The 15334-nt window shown below is 32.3% G+C and overlaps 2 protein-coding genes and 1 pseudogene across 6 annotated transcripts; all 3 read left to right on the top strand.

Annotated features, from left to right (window-relative positions):
• Nucleotides 1–1494: 1494 nt before the first annotated feature.
• LOC131168909 (F-box protein PP2-B13-like) lies at nucleotides 1495–3297 on the top strand. Its single transcript, XM_058135121.1, has 4 exons — nucleotides 1495–1884; nucleotides 2329–2400; nucleotides 2487–2559; nucleotides 2686–3297. Exons 3-4 carry the CDS (start codon nucleotides 2504–2506, stop codon nucleotides 3173–3175), a joined length of 546 nt encoding a protein of 181 aa, XP_057991104.1. The 5' UTR covers nucleotides 1495–1884; nucleotides 2329–2400; nucleotides 2487–2503; the 3' UTR covers nucleotides 3176–3297.
• A 5602-nt stretch (nucleotides 3298–8899) lies between these two features.
• LOC131172539 (putative disease resistance protein RGA3) lies at nucleotides 8900–9340 on the top strand (annotated as a pseudogene).
• Nucleotides 9209–14845, top strand: LOC110672434 (putative disease resistance protein RGA3). Of its 5 annotated transcripts, none has more exons than XM_058135117.1 (6): nucleotides 9209–11925; nucleotides 12010–12117; nucleotides 12279–13224; nucleotides 13336–13672; nucleotides 13877–14204; nucleotides 14374–14845. In XM_058135117.1, exon 1 carries the CDS (start codon nucleotides 9478–9480, stop codon nucleotides 11290–11292), a length of 1815 nt encoding a protein of 604 aa, XP_057991100.1. In that variant the 5' UTR covers nucleotides 9209–9477; the 3' UTR covers nucleotides 11293–11925; nucleotides 12010–12117; nucleotides 12279–13224; nucleotides 13336–13672; nucleotides 13877–14204; nucleotides 14374–14845. The 5 variants fall into 5 exon arrangements, with proteins under 5 accessions (XP_057991100.1, XP_057991103.1, XP_057991101.1 ...); XM_058135120.1 differs by having other exon boundaries at nucleotides 12279–13042; nucleotides 13124–13224; nucleotides 13423–14204; nucleotides 14374–14802; XM_058135118.1 differs by having other exon boundaries at nucleotides 12279–13042; nucleotides 13124–13224; nucleotides 13336–14204; nucleotides 14374–14802.
• Nucleotides 14846–15334: the final 489 nt, after the last annotated feature.

The following is a 15334-nucleotide window of genomic DNA, read 5'->3' as shown; positions in this document are numbered from 1 at the left end:
TCCTCCCACGTTTTATATATATATATATATATATATATATATATATATATATATATATATATATATATATAAACAAGAGTTATTATATTTTATTATTATTTGATATTTTTCTTTAATATTTTGGGTGTATAGGAGATTCGAATATTCAATCAGCCAATTGAAATTGTCTCTCTTTCATTGAAAATAGCTATTACTTTGGAGGTTCCAGGTGAGTGGTAATTATAGTACATGGCACCGTTTTTGTCCCTTTTAAAATTTCTTAGCATTAAGTTTGTTATTAAATGAAATTTTAAATCAATATTTTAACAATGATTTTATATGTGATTTTCTAGAGTTTTATTTTATTATTGAATTTTATTTCGATTTTGATTAAATAATTGATTTTGCCAACTATCTCTGCATTAGACCCATTAGGATTTCGGGAACAGGCTTTTAATGTATTTATATTGATTGATATTTGACTATAAAATTTACTGATGTGTTGCTGAATTGATTTGAGATTGATTTGATTTTATTGAATTGATTTGAGATTGATTTTATTTTATTGACTCTTTGAAACTATTGAAATACACTATTGGAATTGCACTATCAGATATTATTTGCTATCTGAAATTTTTTTATTGATTTTGATTGATTTGTACAAATTGATTTTCTGTTTTGAATTGGTATCTGTGCCCAGTATCTGTTTCTGTTATCTGGCCCGCCGTGTGGACTATCACGGTATTAGGTTGCATTGTCGAGTCATGCATCATTGCAGTTTATGGTTTGCATTAGTATCATATGCATTGATATCTGTGAAGGAGGAGGAAGGTATCTGATATCTGGTAGCGCGCTTACCATCTGGCCTTTGGTGATGTGGGGTATCATCACCCTGGTGCACTGTACCATAAAAATTTTTATTGAATGAATTTATTTTATATATATGTTTTATGAAATTATTTTATTAATGATTTTGACAGCATGAGCATGATTTTATTGAATAGAAAATTTATTGTGAAATTAATCAAGCGTCTGCCTGTTCCTATTCCGTTGTGTGCTATAATTATCATTCACTGAGCATCTAGCTCAAACCACGTTTTCTCTGCATGCATTTATCATTTGAATCGGTGAATTCTGCGGTGATTCAATTATTCAGTCCATTTTCTGGAGAGGGACAACTTTGATTTGTTCTCATGGTATGCCCGAATTCATGTTTTCTCGGGCTAATAATTAGTTTAGTTTATTGAATAGTTTAAGTTTTTATTTGAAATCTGTAGAGACTCCGCAGTTTACTTATGGGATATTTATGATGTTATTCAGCATTTTGTTTATTTGGATTTTGTCTATTTTTAGGATTAGTAAGTAACAATATATTCATTCAAGATACTCTGATAAGGCTTGCATGATTTAAAATACTTAAATTATGCGCCGGTCACGATTCAGAATTTTGGGTCGTGACATTTAAATTCTAAAAATAACTAAACAATATTTAATAAAAACATTAAAAAAAAAAAAAAAACTAGGAGACAAATCTAGAGGGTAACAAATTTCTAAAACCCTTCCCTTGCTTCGAAAGCTAGATTATTCTTCTTCCAACTCCTTCTAAACCCAAAATAAGCCATCTACAGCTTCTTTGCATCTTGCTCTAGTGCAACTAGTGACCTGAAAAGCCCAATATTCGACATCGATAGTTTCGTTTGGAGGGAGATTTGATTTCAGACTCTCAACCCTCGATAGCATGACCTGTTAGCTTACTCTACTCTTTTTATTCTCCGGACGCTCTCAACGCTGTTGTTTTCCTCTGAGTGTGATTGTTTCCAGAGCTTTTAGTGGAAGAAGCAGTTGGTGGAGGAAATAGAATGAATTTTGAATTTATGGGTTTGGTTTGATTGAGTTTTTGAGTTTGTAAGTCTCTCCCTTCGAGAGTTTATTGATTTGTTTTGTTTCTGGGTTTATTGCTTTAGCTACAGTAAGTGATTTCTTGTTTTATGGAGTTTTTGAATTTCTAAATTTATGGATTTCACAGATTTTGTAGGTTTAGGGTTGAATTTTTATTTTTTACTTTTTGGATTTCAAACAGAAATCACCAACTGGTGTTCCAAATTCAAAAAAAAAGAAATTCTTTATTTGCAGCTATGGTAGTGTTGGTGTTCTTCAAATTTTATTTTATTTATTTTTTTGTTAATTAAAAATTAAGTATATTTAAAAAAAAAAAGTTAGGAGTGATTTGAGTTTGAATGAAAGGAATTAATTTGGCCAAAAAAATAAAAATTTTCCATTCTAAAAATTCAATATATTACCCCCCAAAACTTCATTGCAGAATGTTAGCAAACATTCAATTGTTTTCAGGTCCTCCCTGATGTCTGTAGAAAGTCATCTCAGCCTCTGTTATCTCCGATTCTCATCGACGATGGCAAAAAGGTAATTCTCACTCCCTTCTGCTCCTCCTCCAATTCCTGCTTCTCAGATTTCGGAACTGTATCTTATCATGTCCTTTCCATTAACAGAGCTTTGCATTGGAGAAATGGACAGGGGGGAAATGCTACATGCTTTCCGCAAGGGACCTTACACTTGTCTAGAGTAGTTCTCCAGATTATTGGAGATGGGTACCCGACCCAGATTCCAGGCCTCTCCCTTTCTCTCCTTTATCCTTATTTTCCATCTATTTTTATGATTATGAAACTTATTGAAGCTTTGTGCGAACAGATTTTCAGAAGTGGCTGAGCTTATTAGAGTGTGTTGGTTTCAAATCAAAGGCGAAATTAGTATCCAGATGTTGTCCCCAAAAACATTGTATGCGGCTTACTTGGTGTTCAAATTGACAACAAGTGCTTATGGGTTTGAAGGACATCCAGCAGAGATCACTGTAGAGCTTGCTGGAAGTGAAAAAGATAAGCGTAGTGTTTTTTTGGTTTCAGCAAGAGGACAGAGGCGGCAATACCAAACTTTAAGAAGGCTAACTGGTTTGTTAAACTGCAGCCGGGTTTCGGGGTTGCAACCCTCCGTGGCTGCTGGAGAAAGCTATGGCAAATACCCGAAAGAGAGAGTAGATGGGTGGCTGGAGATTGAATTGGGTGAGTTCAATAGCGAGAACGGCGGAGATGGAAAATTGAAGATAAATTTACAAGTGAAAGGTGATCACTGGAAAAGTGGTATCATTGTTCAAGGGATAGAGATTAGGCCAAAAGGAGATTAAAAAATTAAGCAAGCAATTGCTATTTGAAGGTTGGGGCAAAGACTAATCGTTCCAGGATTTTATATTAGTATGTTGTAATTTATTATATTATATACACAAATAATTAAAGCTTCATTCTCTTCTCTCTTCGCCTTATTTACTGTGAAGTTAACAATCTGTGGTAAAGAAATGCATAGAAACTGTCCTTGGAGATTTTGCAATGATTATGTTTAACTTTGCTTTGCTTTAGTGTGGAATATAAAGCTCAATTTTTGCCATTGCTGTCTTGCGACAGCATATATAAGACTTCTCCGGCTGATGACTTAGAGAAAGCACTAGAATTAATTACTAGCCAAGGTTGAATTGAGCTACCATAATTTTTTTTTGTCCAATTAGATTTTTTAATTTCAAAAAATTAATAATTAGGCTCCTAGCTAAGTTAACCGCCTTAATTTACATCATTGATAAATAAGTAAAATAGATTTCTAAAAAAAGATGCATTTCCCTCCTCATAATGCAATCTCGAGAGAATCAATCTCCCTTCGGCATTTCTCCTTTATTCAATTCAATCTCATCAAAAAAATTCCATTCTACTAATAGTTCAAGGGTATTGGAGTGGTTTTTAGGGTTGTTTGGCCTTGAGTTCGAGTCTGTTATGTAGTAGATTTCTTAACAACAAGATCTCAAGTAGTAGAAAGAACAGAAATAAAGCAAAAAAAGAAATAAAGTTAAAGTTTTAAGGACGGAAAATTTTTACCTAGATCAGGTCTATCATGAACTCAAAACACATGATGTGTAGTGGGACTCATATATTAAAGATTGAGTCTACCATGAACTCAAGACAAAAAACATGTGAGATTTATATATTTAATGGACAAAAAAATTCCTTCTAAGGAGAAGAGAAAGAGAGAATGAGAGAGAAATTAAATAGGTTCTTGATATTTTTCCAAAATGATCCCCTTCAGTTACAATAGCTATTATTTGTACAGCCACCAGCTCTTCCCATAATTGTTCCTACCAATTACAACCTTCTTAGCAACTTTCAATTCTTCAACTAACTAACACATACAATCACGCTTCTTATTCTCCTTATTAGTATAACAGTCCTAGTGGAAATCAATTGTACATTGCTGCTGATGCCATTCTTTTTCGGCAATCCTTTGAATGATAGCCATGTAAAACTCGCATACAATAAAGAAAGGATATGGTGGGGAGGGAGGTTCTCCACTGTAGAATTTAAAGTTGGAGAAGATATCAAGAAAATGACTGCAATCTGTTTATTTAACAAGTTGCTTTAACACAAGCCATGAATATAAACTGCCGAAATTAGACATTTCTTAGTAACTCATCATTTCCCTGTGGATTTACCTAGTCAATTGGACTGATGACATGAGTCAAGGGTGAAAAGAAGAAGACTGCATACAGTTGTTAATCGTTGGTTGTTCCCAATTGCAAGAAAGATGTGGAAATTCGCCTTCCATTTCTCACATCCCAAATATTCAACTTGTTTGGGAAAGAATTCAATTTGCAGGATACTGAAGGATAAGTTGGTGCTTCTCTCCAATTCGCAAATTATAATTATTTTTTCTTCCGAACTTATATGAGAAAATTCTCACTCTGATTCTATTTGCACAGGATAATGTTAAGTATTCCATGCTCAACAAATTTAGCCACTCTATGCCTTGGGAAAAGATGAATAAACTGGCTCAACAAGCTAGTGAGAGGCGTCCCAGGATAACAGTATTTTACATCCCTGAAATTCTAATAAATTTGAAAGCGTTCAACAAATGCATATGGTGCTGAGTGCATTAGCAAGTCATACTTCTATCCATTGTATTCTTCACAGGACAAACCGTAAAAAAAAAAAAAAAAAAATTATATATATAATTTTACACCAATTATCAATTTTAATCAATTTTAGTTTGATTCTAAACTTTAGGACATGTTTGATATGGCGTAATCAAAATTGTAATATAATCACAATTATATTATATATTTAATTACGTTATTTGGTCACACAAAAAAATTTGATGTAATGGAATAATTATTACATAACATAATTAATTATATTTAAAATAATGTAATGGTCATTATATACAAAAATGAATATAATCATAATTATTTATTTTAATTTTTTATTTATTATCAATATTATTACCATCATCACTATTCAGTTATCACTGCTCTATCACCACTACCAGCAACGCCACTATCATCATCAACATCAACATCATGTTATCACCATTGATATCACTAACACTTAACCATCATTATACACTATCTAGCCACTACTACCACCATCATCTAACCAATGTTGTCACCACCACCACTACTATTTAGCCACCACTACTACTCAACTACTAATCACTGTGACCATTACCACTTATTAATAAATTAAATATTAAAATAAAAATTATAATTACATTACACTATTTATATTTTTATTTGACAACCAAATAGAGTATGTAATAACAATTATATTACATTACATAATTAATTACGTTGTATTATATTCTACCAAACGTAACCTTAGTGTTCAGGGATTTTGAGCACTGATGTGGCAAATGACATGAGCAAAATATTATTATTTTGAATGTTGCTACTTACATAGCGTGAACTAAAACATGATTGCCGATGTGACAAAAATATTATTTGTCACGACACAAAATTCTGTGTCGCGACCGACGAATAATTTAAGTATTTTTAAATTATGTAGGCCTTATTAGAGTATCTTGAATAAATATATTGTCACTTACTAATCCTAAAAAAATAAATAAAATCTAAATAACAAAATACTGAATAAACATTATAAATATCTCATAAATAAACTATGGAGTCTCTATAGATTTCAAATAAAAAACTTAAACTGTTCAATAAATAAAACTAATTATTAGCCCGAGAAAATATGTATTCGGGTATACCATGAGAACAAATCAAAGATTGTCCCTCTCCAGAGAATGGATTGAATATTTGGATTAGCTGCAGAATTCTACTGATCTGAAACAGATAACAGACAGAGAAAACGTGGTTTGAGCTAAATGCTCAGTGAATGATAATTATAGCACACAACGGAATAGGAATAGACAGACACTTAATTAATTTCACAATAAATTTTTTATTCAATAAAATCATGCTCATGTTGTCAAAATCATTAGTAAAATAATTTCATAAAACATAAATATAAAAGAAATTTATTCAATAAAAATTTTATGGTACAGTATACCAGGATGATGATACCTCACATTACCAAAGGCCAGATGGTAAGCGCACTACCAGATATTAGATACCTTCCTCCTCCTTCACAAATATCAATGCATATGATACTAATGCAAACCATAAATCACAATGATGCATGACTCAACAATGCAACCTAATACCGTGATATTCCACACGGCGGGGCCAGATAACAGAAATAGATACTGGGCACAAGTACCAATTCAAAATAGAAAATCAATTTGTACAAATCAATCAAAATCAATAAAAAATTTCAGATAGCAAATAATAACTGATAGTGCAATTATAATAGTTTATTTCAATAATTTCAGAGAGTCAATAAGATCAAATTAATCTTAAATAAATTCAGTGTAACACATCACTAAATTTTATAGTCAGATATCAATCAATATAAAGACATTAAAGGCCTATTCTAGGAATCCTAATGGTTCTAATGCAAAGATAATTGGCAAAATCAATTATTTAATCAAAATCGAAATAAAATTCAATAATAAAATAAAACTGTAGAAAATTACATGTAAAAAATTTGTTAAAGTACTGATTTAAAATTTCACTTAATAACAAATTTAATGCTAAGAAATTTTATAATGGACTAAAATGGTGTCATATACTATAATTACCACTCATCTGGAACCTCCAAGACAATAGTTATTTTTAATGGAAAAGAGACAATTTCAACTGATAAATTGAACATTCGAATATCCTACATACCCAAAATATAAAAGAAAAATATCAACTAATAATAAATAATATAATAATAATAACATATATATATATATATATATATATATATATATATATATATATATATATATATATATATATATATATATATATAATTTAACTTCAAGGTTATTGTTTATCAATAATCATAATTAACCCAATTCAATAACAATGGTCAATGAGAAAAAAAAAATGAATTTCTAGAGTAGTTGTAACAATTTAAGGCGAGAAAATAAAATCAAATTCACTCATTATTGAACAAAGAAAGAGAATTTTTTACCTTGAAAATAGAATCCAAGGTGATGAATAGAGAAGTAAGAATTTATGAATTCTTTGTCCACATCATATTATAAATCGTAAATATATATATAATAAAAATACATGTTGAGAGTATTTGGTATAAAAGGAGGTGACAAACAGGTTTTGAGAGCAAAGTTTAGCAGAAGAGATGATTAGGGTATATATATTTCAAGAGTTCTATTAGATATAGAATGAGATAAGAGTTATTATTGAATTAGGTTGTTTAAATTACAGATATATATTTAATTTTAAAAATAATATATATATATATATATATATATATAAATAAATAAATAGACCATTCAATAAAATATATATATTTTTAATAAATATAATAAATTATTATTAATTAATTAATATAAATAAATAAATAAAATATTAGATTTCTACGATATATTCCAAAGTTTGGAGTGTTTGATCGTAGCAGATATAGCCCGTGTGTCCTGAGGTGGAACTCCAAAGGCAGGAGATCAGCTTCACAGCCGAATTAATATCTATGCTCATGTCTTTGTAAGAATGAATTTGGATTAATTCAGGAAGGAAGAAGCCTGAAAATGTTAGTTCGGAAATTATTATCATCTGGACGTAAGTCCTTTTTTGAAGTACAAGATTTTACAAGAATTTAATTCAGTTAATTTTTTTTATTAAACTTTACGTTTAAAATGAAAGAATTCCAACCCTTTCTAATTTTAAAAAAATTATTTAAAAAATACATAAATCAATCATGAGTATATGAGAATTCAATTAAATTTTTTCTTATAAATAATTTAGTTTGAATTATGATTCATATAAGAAGTAATTAAGAATAATTCAAAATAATTTTATTTTATTATAAATGATTTTTTTACATTAATTAAAAAAATTAGAATTATAAAATTTCAGCTTATGGGCTGGAGCCGAGCTCAACATGTTCAATTGTGGACTTGAGTCAAAATTTAAACTATCCTAATCCAGATTGAATTTTTTTTATAGAATATATCAATTTTTAGTTTCGAATTATATCAAATTTAAATACCAAAGCCGATGCTTAATTCTTCATTAAGCAAAGGAGGACAATTTCACTATAAAGCCCAAACATTCATGTTCAAGGATTTGCACATTTAATTCTTTATATTGCTTTCAATGTTGAACAAAGAATAAAGCAGAAAATGCTTGCATCCCGGCAAAAAGAAAGGCATCTATTATTCACTGCTTTAATTCTCTTCTTTAATTATACTGCTTTCAATGATAAACAAGAAAACAAGCATAAAAGATTGTTTCTTGCCTTGATTAAATACTTACATCCTACCAAAGGGAAAGGTATCAGCAAGTTTATATCATTTGATGACTTTTTTTTACGCAAGGCATAGATTTCAAATGTAATGCACAAGAATTTAAGATCCATAGCTCTTAATAAATATTTTTTGCCATTCCTCCCCATGTCTTCACAGCATTTGCCTCTTTCGCAATCACAAAATACATCTATCTATCCGCCTTTTTTTTCCGAAAATGGCCTAAGAAGTTCTCTTCAACATTGCTGGAGACATCATCAAGAAACTGGGTTCTGGAGTTCTCCAACAGATTGGGCTGTGGTGGGGTGTCAACGATGAACTCGAGAAACTCGAAAGCACACTCACCACAATCCAAGCTGTGCTTCTTGATGCAGAGGAGAAGTCTGCCTTGAATAATCAGGTCAAGCTCTGGCTCGGAAAGCTAAAAGAAGTTGTTTATGATGCTGATGACTTGCTGGATGACTTCTCCACCGAAGCTTTGCGTCGCCAAGTAATGGGAGGAAATAAAGTCTCGAAGGAGGTATGCCTTTTCTTTTCACCATCCAATCGAATTGTTTATGGTTATAAGGTGGGTCATAAGATTAAGGCAATATTGCCAAAGATAGGCAAGACTACCCCCTTGACCTTGTGGAGCGCTTCAGAGAGGCGCCATTGTTAAGTAGGGGAAGGGACCAAACTATCTCATATGTAGGTGAGGAAGAAGTCATTGGGAGGGAAGATGATAGAAAGGCAATTGTAGATCTTTTATTACACTCCACCACTGAAGACAATATCTCGGTCTTTCCCATTGTAGGGATGGGAGGGTTAGGAAAGACCACGTTAGCGCAATATGTTTATAATGATGAAAAAGTCAAAACTCATTTTGAGCTGAAGTTGTGGGTGTGTGTCTCTGATGTCTTTGATCTAAAAGTAATAGTAGAAAAGACATTAAAATCAATCGGAAAAGAGCTAGGAAACTTTGAGTTGGATCAATTCCAAACACGTCTTCGAAATGAAATTAGTGGAAAGAAATATTGCTTAGTGTTGGATGATGTTTGGAATGAGGATCTTCAAAAATGGCTTGACTTAAAGGTATTATTGAAGTGTGTTGCTAGGGGAAGTTGGATCTTGGTAACCACTCGCTCTGAAATGGTTGCAAAAATAACTGGTACATTGCCACATTATCCTCTAGAGGGCTTAGCTCTAGATAAGTCTTGGTCTTTGTTTAAGAAAATAGTGTTTAACGGAGAAGAGCCAAAGAGTCCTAATGTGAAACCAATTGGAGAGCAGATTATAAAGAAATGTGGTGGAGTTCCCCTTGCAATCAAGACAATTGCAAGTATTTTATACTTTAAAGAAACAGAAGGAGAATGGTTGCGTTTTTTACAAGATGATCTTTCCAATATAGCTCAAAATGAGAATGGTATTTTACCAACACTTAAGTTGAGTTATGATCATCTCTCACCCCATTTGAAGCATTGTTTTGCATATTGTGCATTATTTCCTAAAAATTATGAGATTGATGTGAAGACACTGATTCATCAATGTATTGCACATGGATTTATTGAGTTATCAAATAAGAGTGCATGCATTGAAGATATTGGGATTGAGTATTTTATGGATTTATGTTGGAGATCATTTTTTCAAAATGTGAAAAGGGATGGATTTGGGAATATTCAAAGTTGCACAATGCATGATTTGATGCATGATCTTGCAACTTTGGTTGCTGGGAAAGAGATTAGCATAATGAATTCTAAAGAAAAAAGTGTTGATGAAAGAGTGCATCATGTGAAATTGGACTTTCGTTTAGATTCATCAGACATAATCCCTGTTGTTTTAAGTATTCCGAAAAAATTGAGAAGTTTTATTTTGCCACATCAAGAATTCTATGATCATGATGCAATTCGTATTTTTTCAAACTTTAAGCAGTTGCGCGTCTGTGGTATGCAAGATTGTAGAATGACAGAAGTGTCTAGTTCCATAGAAAGTCTAAAACATTTGAGATATCTTGATGTTTCAAAAAATTCGGAAATCAAAGCACTTTCAAATTCTATTACAAACCTACAGAATTTGCAAGTGCTAAATGTTTCTGGCTGTCAATATCTCAAGGAGTTGCCTGAAGATATTAAAAATTTGAGAAATCTTAGGCATTTATATTGTCATAATTGTTACTCTTTGACTCGTATGCCACGTGGGCTTGGGCAACTCACTTTACTCCAGACACTGACATGGTTTGTAGTGGCAAAAGATAGTTCAATCTCAAAGAATGTTGGAGGATTAGATGAACTGAATAGCCTCTTCAATTTGAACGGAAGTCTTCAAATTAGAAATTTGGGATTTGTTAAAAATGGGAAAGTAAATCCTAATTTGGAGAAGCTGCTTCTTCAATCATTGGTTCTAGCATCGAGTCGATATGGTGATGCAAGGGGTGATGTAAATGGTGATAGTGAAGAAATGGCACTGCAAAATCTCCGACCAAATTCTAATCTTAAAGAGGTAAAGGTGTATCAGTATGGAGGCAGGAGTTTCCCAAGTTGGCTTTCTTCCCTCACAAATCTTGTCCATATCCTGTTAGTGCGTTGTAGCAGTTGTAAGCATCTTCCAGCAATGGATCAAATCTGTTCTCTTTGAAAGCTAGAGATTGGTGGTCTAGATGATTTAGAATACATTGAAATTGAGGGACAAGGAACATCATTCTTTCCATCTCTGACGTATCTCATTATAAAGTATTGTCCGAAGCTAATGGGATGGCAGAAGAAGAGGGATGATTCAACAGCTAAGCTAGCCCAATTTACGTTTCTTTCCCAGTTCATTTGTCATAATTGCCCTAAATTGAGTTGGATCCCTCAGTTTCCATCTCTCAATGAAGCACTAGAATTGAACAATGTAAGCTTGCAACTTGTGCAGGAAATATTCACACCATCAATCTCTTCTTCCTCAACCGTTCCTCCTTTCTCTCAATTGAAGACGCTCATGTTTTCTCAATTAGCAGTCGAATCTCTACAGCCATATGGACAGCAGAATCTCACTTCTCTTGAGAAACTAACAATATTTGATTGCCGAAACTTGAAGTCTCTACCTCAAGAGATGCGTTCCCTCACCTCTTTACGAAAATTGCATATTTATGGATGTCCCATATTGAGGAGAAGATGTGCAAATAAATATTGTGAGGATTGGCCTTTAGTTTCTCACATCTCATATATTAATGTCCAAGCCAGAATTATTCAATTGGAGGGCCACTATCAACTAGAGGACAATGAATCTGTAAGTTGCTGCTTTTGTCTTCAATTGGCAAAACCTATTTAATTTTTTTTTATCTGAAATTTTATACTGATTCTTTACATACAGGACATACCACATAGTGATGACGAAAGGAACGCAAGTTTACAGTATGCATAGTGAAATTCTAATAGATTGGAAAGTGGTGAACAAATAGAGAGGATGCTGAATCCATTGGTGGGCCATAATTCTATCCATCTTGTTCTTTTTGTTATGTTATTCAGTCTTCATTTTTTCTTCCATGGATATTAAAGTCTAATTTTGTCTCATGTGGAGAAGTTACTATAGTGCATTTTAATTTTGACTCTGTTGTGAATGAGATTTCAAATCTCTTGAAGGCCTTGCCGCCGGTGGTGATTTCCCATGTTGTTCGCGAGGCTAATGCTGTGGCTGACTCGTTGGCTAAGGAAGGACTTGCCCGTAATTCAGATCTGGTTGCCACCCTCTAATTTTTTGCAATTCTGATTTTCTTTCAATCACTGCTTGCTTTCTGCAGCATGTGTTTCTTGGTTGGTGCTAGTTGCTGTTGGAATCTTTTCTCCTTGTGTCGGAGAGTCATCACTATTTTGCATTGTGGCTTGTGATGTTCGGTTGTTGGCCTAGTGTGGTTTGCAGTAAGCTATTGTTAAATCTTTTCTCCTTCTAGTCTTTGCTTTCCTTTCTATTTTAATTGTTTGTCTTGGTGTTTGTATCGTTCTAGCTAGGTTTTTTCACTTAGCTCGTTTCTCATTAGGTGGGTGTATTGGGGAGACCTATTGGTCTGGGTTTAGTATGAGTTACAAGCTAAGTTTTTCCTAGCATTTTATTAATAAAGTTCTTGCTTATAAAAAAACCAAGGTGTCATGGCAGCAATATATGTAAGAAATCCATAAGTTTCCTTATAGTACTATAATCTTTTTATTTAAATTATATATTTTAAATAAAATTTTTTAATTTATTTAAAATGTCAAATGATTTAAAAAATTATTATTTTATCATTTTTTCTTTTAAATTCATACTTTAAACACACTACAAAATTCCCGCACAATGCATGGGCTTTGGACTAGTTCTAATCAACTGGGAAGTGGTGAACAAATTCAAAGGGTGCTAAATGAATTGGCTGGTAATGCTTTTATCCAGAGTATTCTTCTTTATTCATTTTCTTTAATGCATTTAAAAAGTTTGATTTTGATTCCATTCGCAGAAGTTAATAGTGCAGATATTGAGAAACCAAGGCATGATGATAAGGGAGCAGTTACTTGTAACTCCATCTTCTTATATGCTAAGTGTTGCAAGAAATTGGTGGTATGCTATTTTTCATTAGTTTTATGTTTCTTTTGTTCCAGCGGGTGAAATTTTTTCTTACACGAGTAACTTGAATTTCTAATACAACCACAATTAATTCGATATTTTCAGGATGTTATTAAGAATTTAGAATTTCCCAACTCCTGGAGAAGTGAGGACAATGATCCAGGTTCTTTTGTGTTTGCCTTATGTGTCTAGATACATCCAACATCTCACCTCCCTTGAAAGTTGAGCAACAAGTGGTTCTATGACCCAGCATGATGGAATGATGAAGGCGACTTGTGATGGCAAGCCCTTAAAGGCCATACCGGAGATTACTTTCCAGTACTCAAAATGATCAGATGCCTTCATGATGGAATGCTTTTGCCCAACTTGAGGCAATGGGACGTCATTTATTGCTAAGAAGTTAGGCATGTTCATATCCTTCAAATTCAATAGAGTTTAGAAGGTTATTTTTTTACACCATGTATAATATATATGTTCTGCAATTCTGTTAACTGCCCTGCATATGATATCACTTAACAAGTACTAAAAACTATTCAAGTCCTTTTTTTTTTTTTCCCCTTATTCTCTTTAGTAATGATGTCATTAAATCTTGAATTATGCTAAAAGGTTTATGCATTTGGTTGTCTTTTCAATCACTTGTGTACAGAATCTACACTACTTGCTGCCTTTGCTTTGGAGTGAAATACTGGTGAAGAATCAAATTTCGCTGTTGAGTTTTCTTCTCAATCAATAAAGGCTCTGATCTGTAAATATTTCTTTTGATCCTCACAGAGAAGATATATGTATAGTTGTGTATTTAAATATGTTTGATGGGCATGGAGCTTAATAGGTTTTATGGTTTCTTTTAGCTGTAAAATTTAGGGGAAATTCTATAGGTTAGGGACAGGTGTGTCACAAGCTATACTGCAAGATGTTTTATGCAGGTTTCTGTGGGCAGAGTGGACTTGTTTTCCCTATGGATTAGCTTTTGCCAGGTATTAATTTTGTTATTAGTTTTTGTGTATATTTATCATCAGATAAGTAAGTGGGTTACTATGTGCTACACTAAAACCTTACAAACCATGATTTCGGCTAATTAACGAAAATCAAATATGAAAATCAGATGTGAATATCTAAGCAAATTCTCAATTGCCTCTTCTGCAGAATGCTAACCCTATATGTTCACTGGACATGGGATACTCCCGAAGTTTCTTGGACCAACAATACGAGTTATTTGAGAATGTTTTCCTCAACTGTCTGCTCAATTCCACATTCAACCACCCTTCTGCCTATGAGAGATTTACATGGATGGAAAATTTCTAATCAAAGTTTCTTGTTGTCTCAAAGACCCATAGAGGAGCCTCTCAAATTGCAGGCATTTCTCATCAAGCAAATCTAATTTAACAAAATGATCCACACCCCTCAAATGTCAACACTTCAATAGTTGTCCCACCAAGTGGATGCTCTTGTTGATGGCAGATCCACAACCAGTTCCCAATCTTTAAGTTTATCAAGATTTTTGTGTTGTAATTATAACTATTTGATTATGTAATGTTTTTCAGGCAGTTGTTGAGATTGTAGCCATAGATATTATCCCTTCACATGTTTTCTATAATAATCAAACAGAATTAAGCTTCATTCTCTTCTCTGTTTGCCCTATTTACTAATATTGGAACTTCATAATTACTAGCCATGTGTATTTTTGCCTTAATAATTACTATAACCATTTTTTTTTTCATCTTCTCTTCTCTGGCTGATGAAAAGCCTTTGAATTACCAGCCAAGGTTGAATTGAGCTACTATAAAATTTTTAATTTGGTCCAATTTTTTTTTTAATATATTTTATAATAATTTTTTAATTATAAAAAATATTAATAATCTTTTTAATTTTTAAAATAATAAATTATTTTTTATTATTAATAACAATTTAGTGCATTTCCTATGTTTTATTAAAAAAAAAAGTTCTTAAAATTTTAAAATAAATGATAAATAATTATTTTTCACAAATAAATATGGCCCAACTCTTCTTTTAAAAAATTTACTTCCAAATAAGAGTCATCAATGTGCACATCATTTTAAAAAGGATATAAGACTTTCAACATCGATGGCACGACCTAACAGTTTCC

Source organism: Hevea brasiliensis, chromosome 14 (genome assembly GCF_030052815.1).
Source record: "Hevea brasiliensis isolate MT/VB/25A 57/8 chromosome 14, ASM3005281v1, whole genome shotgun sequence".
NCBI lineage: Eukaryota > Viridiplantae > Streptophyta > Magnoliopsida > Malpighiales > Euphorbiaceae > Hevea > Hevea brasiliensis.
This window is presented reverse-complemented; position numbering and strand designations above follow the sequence as displayed.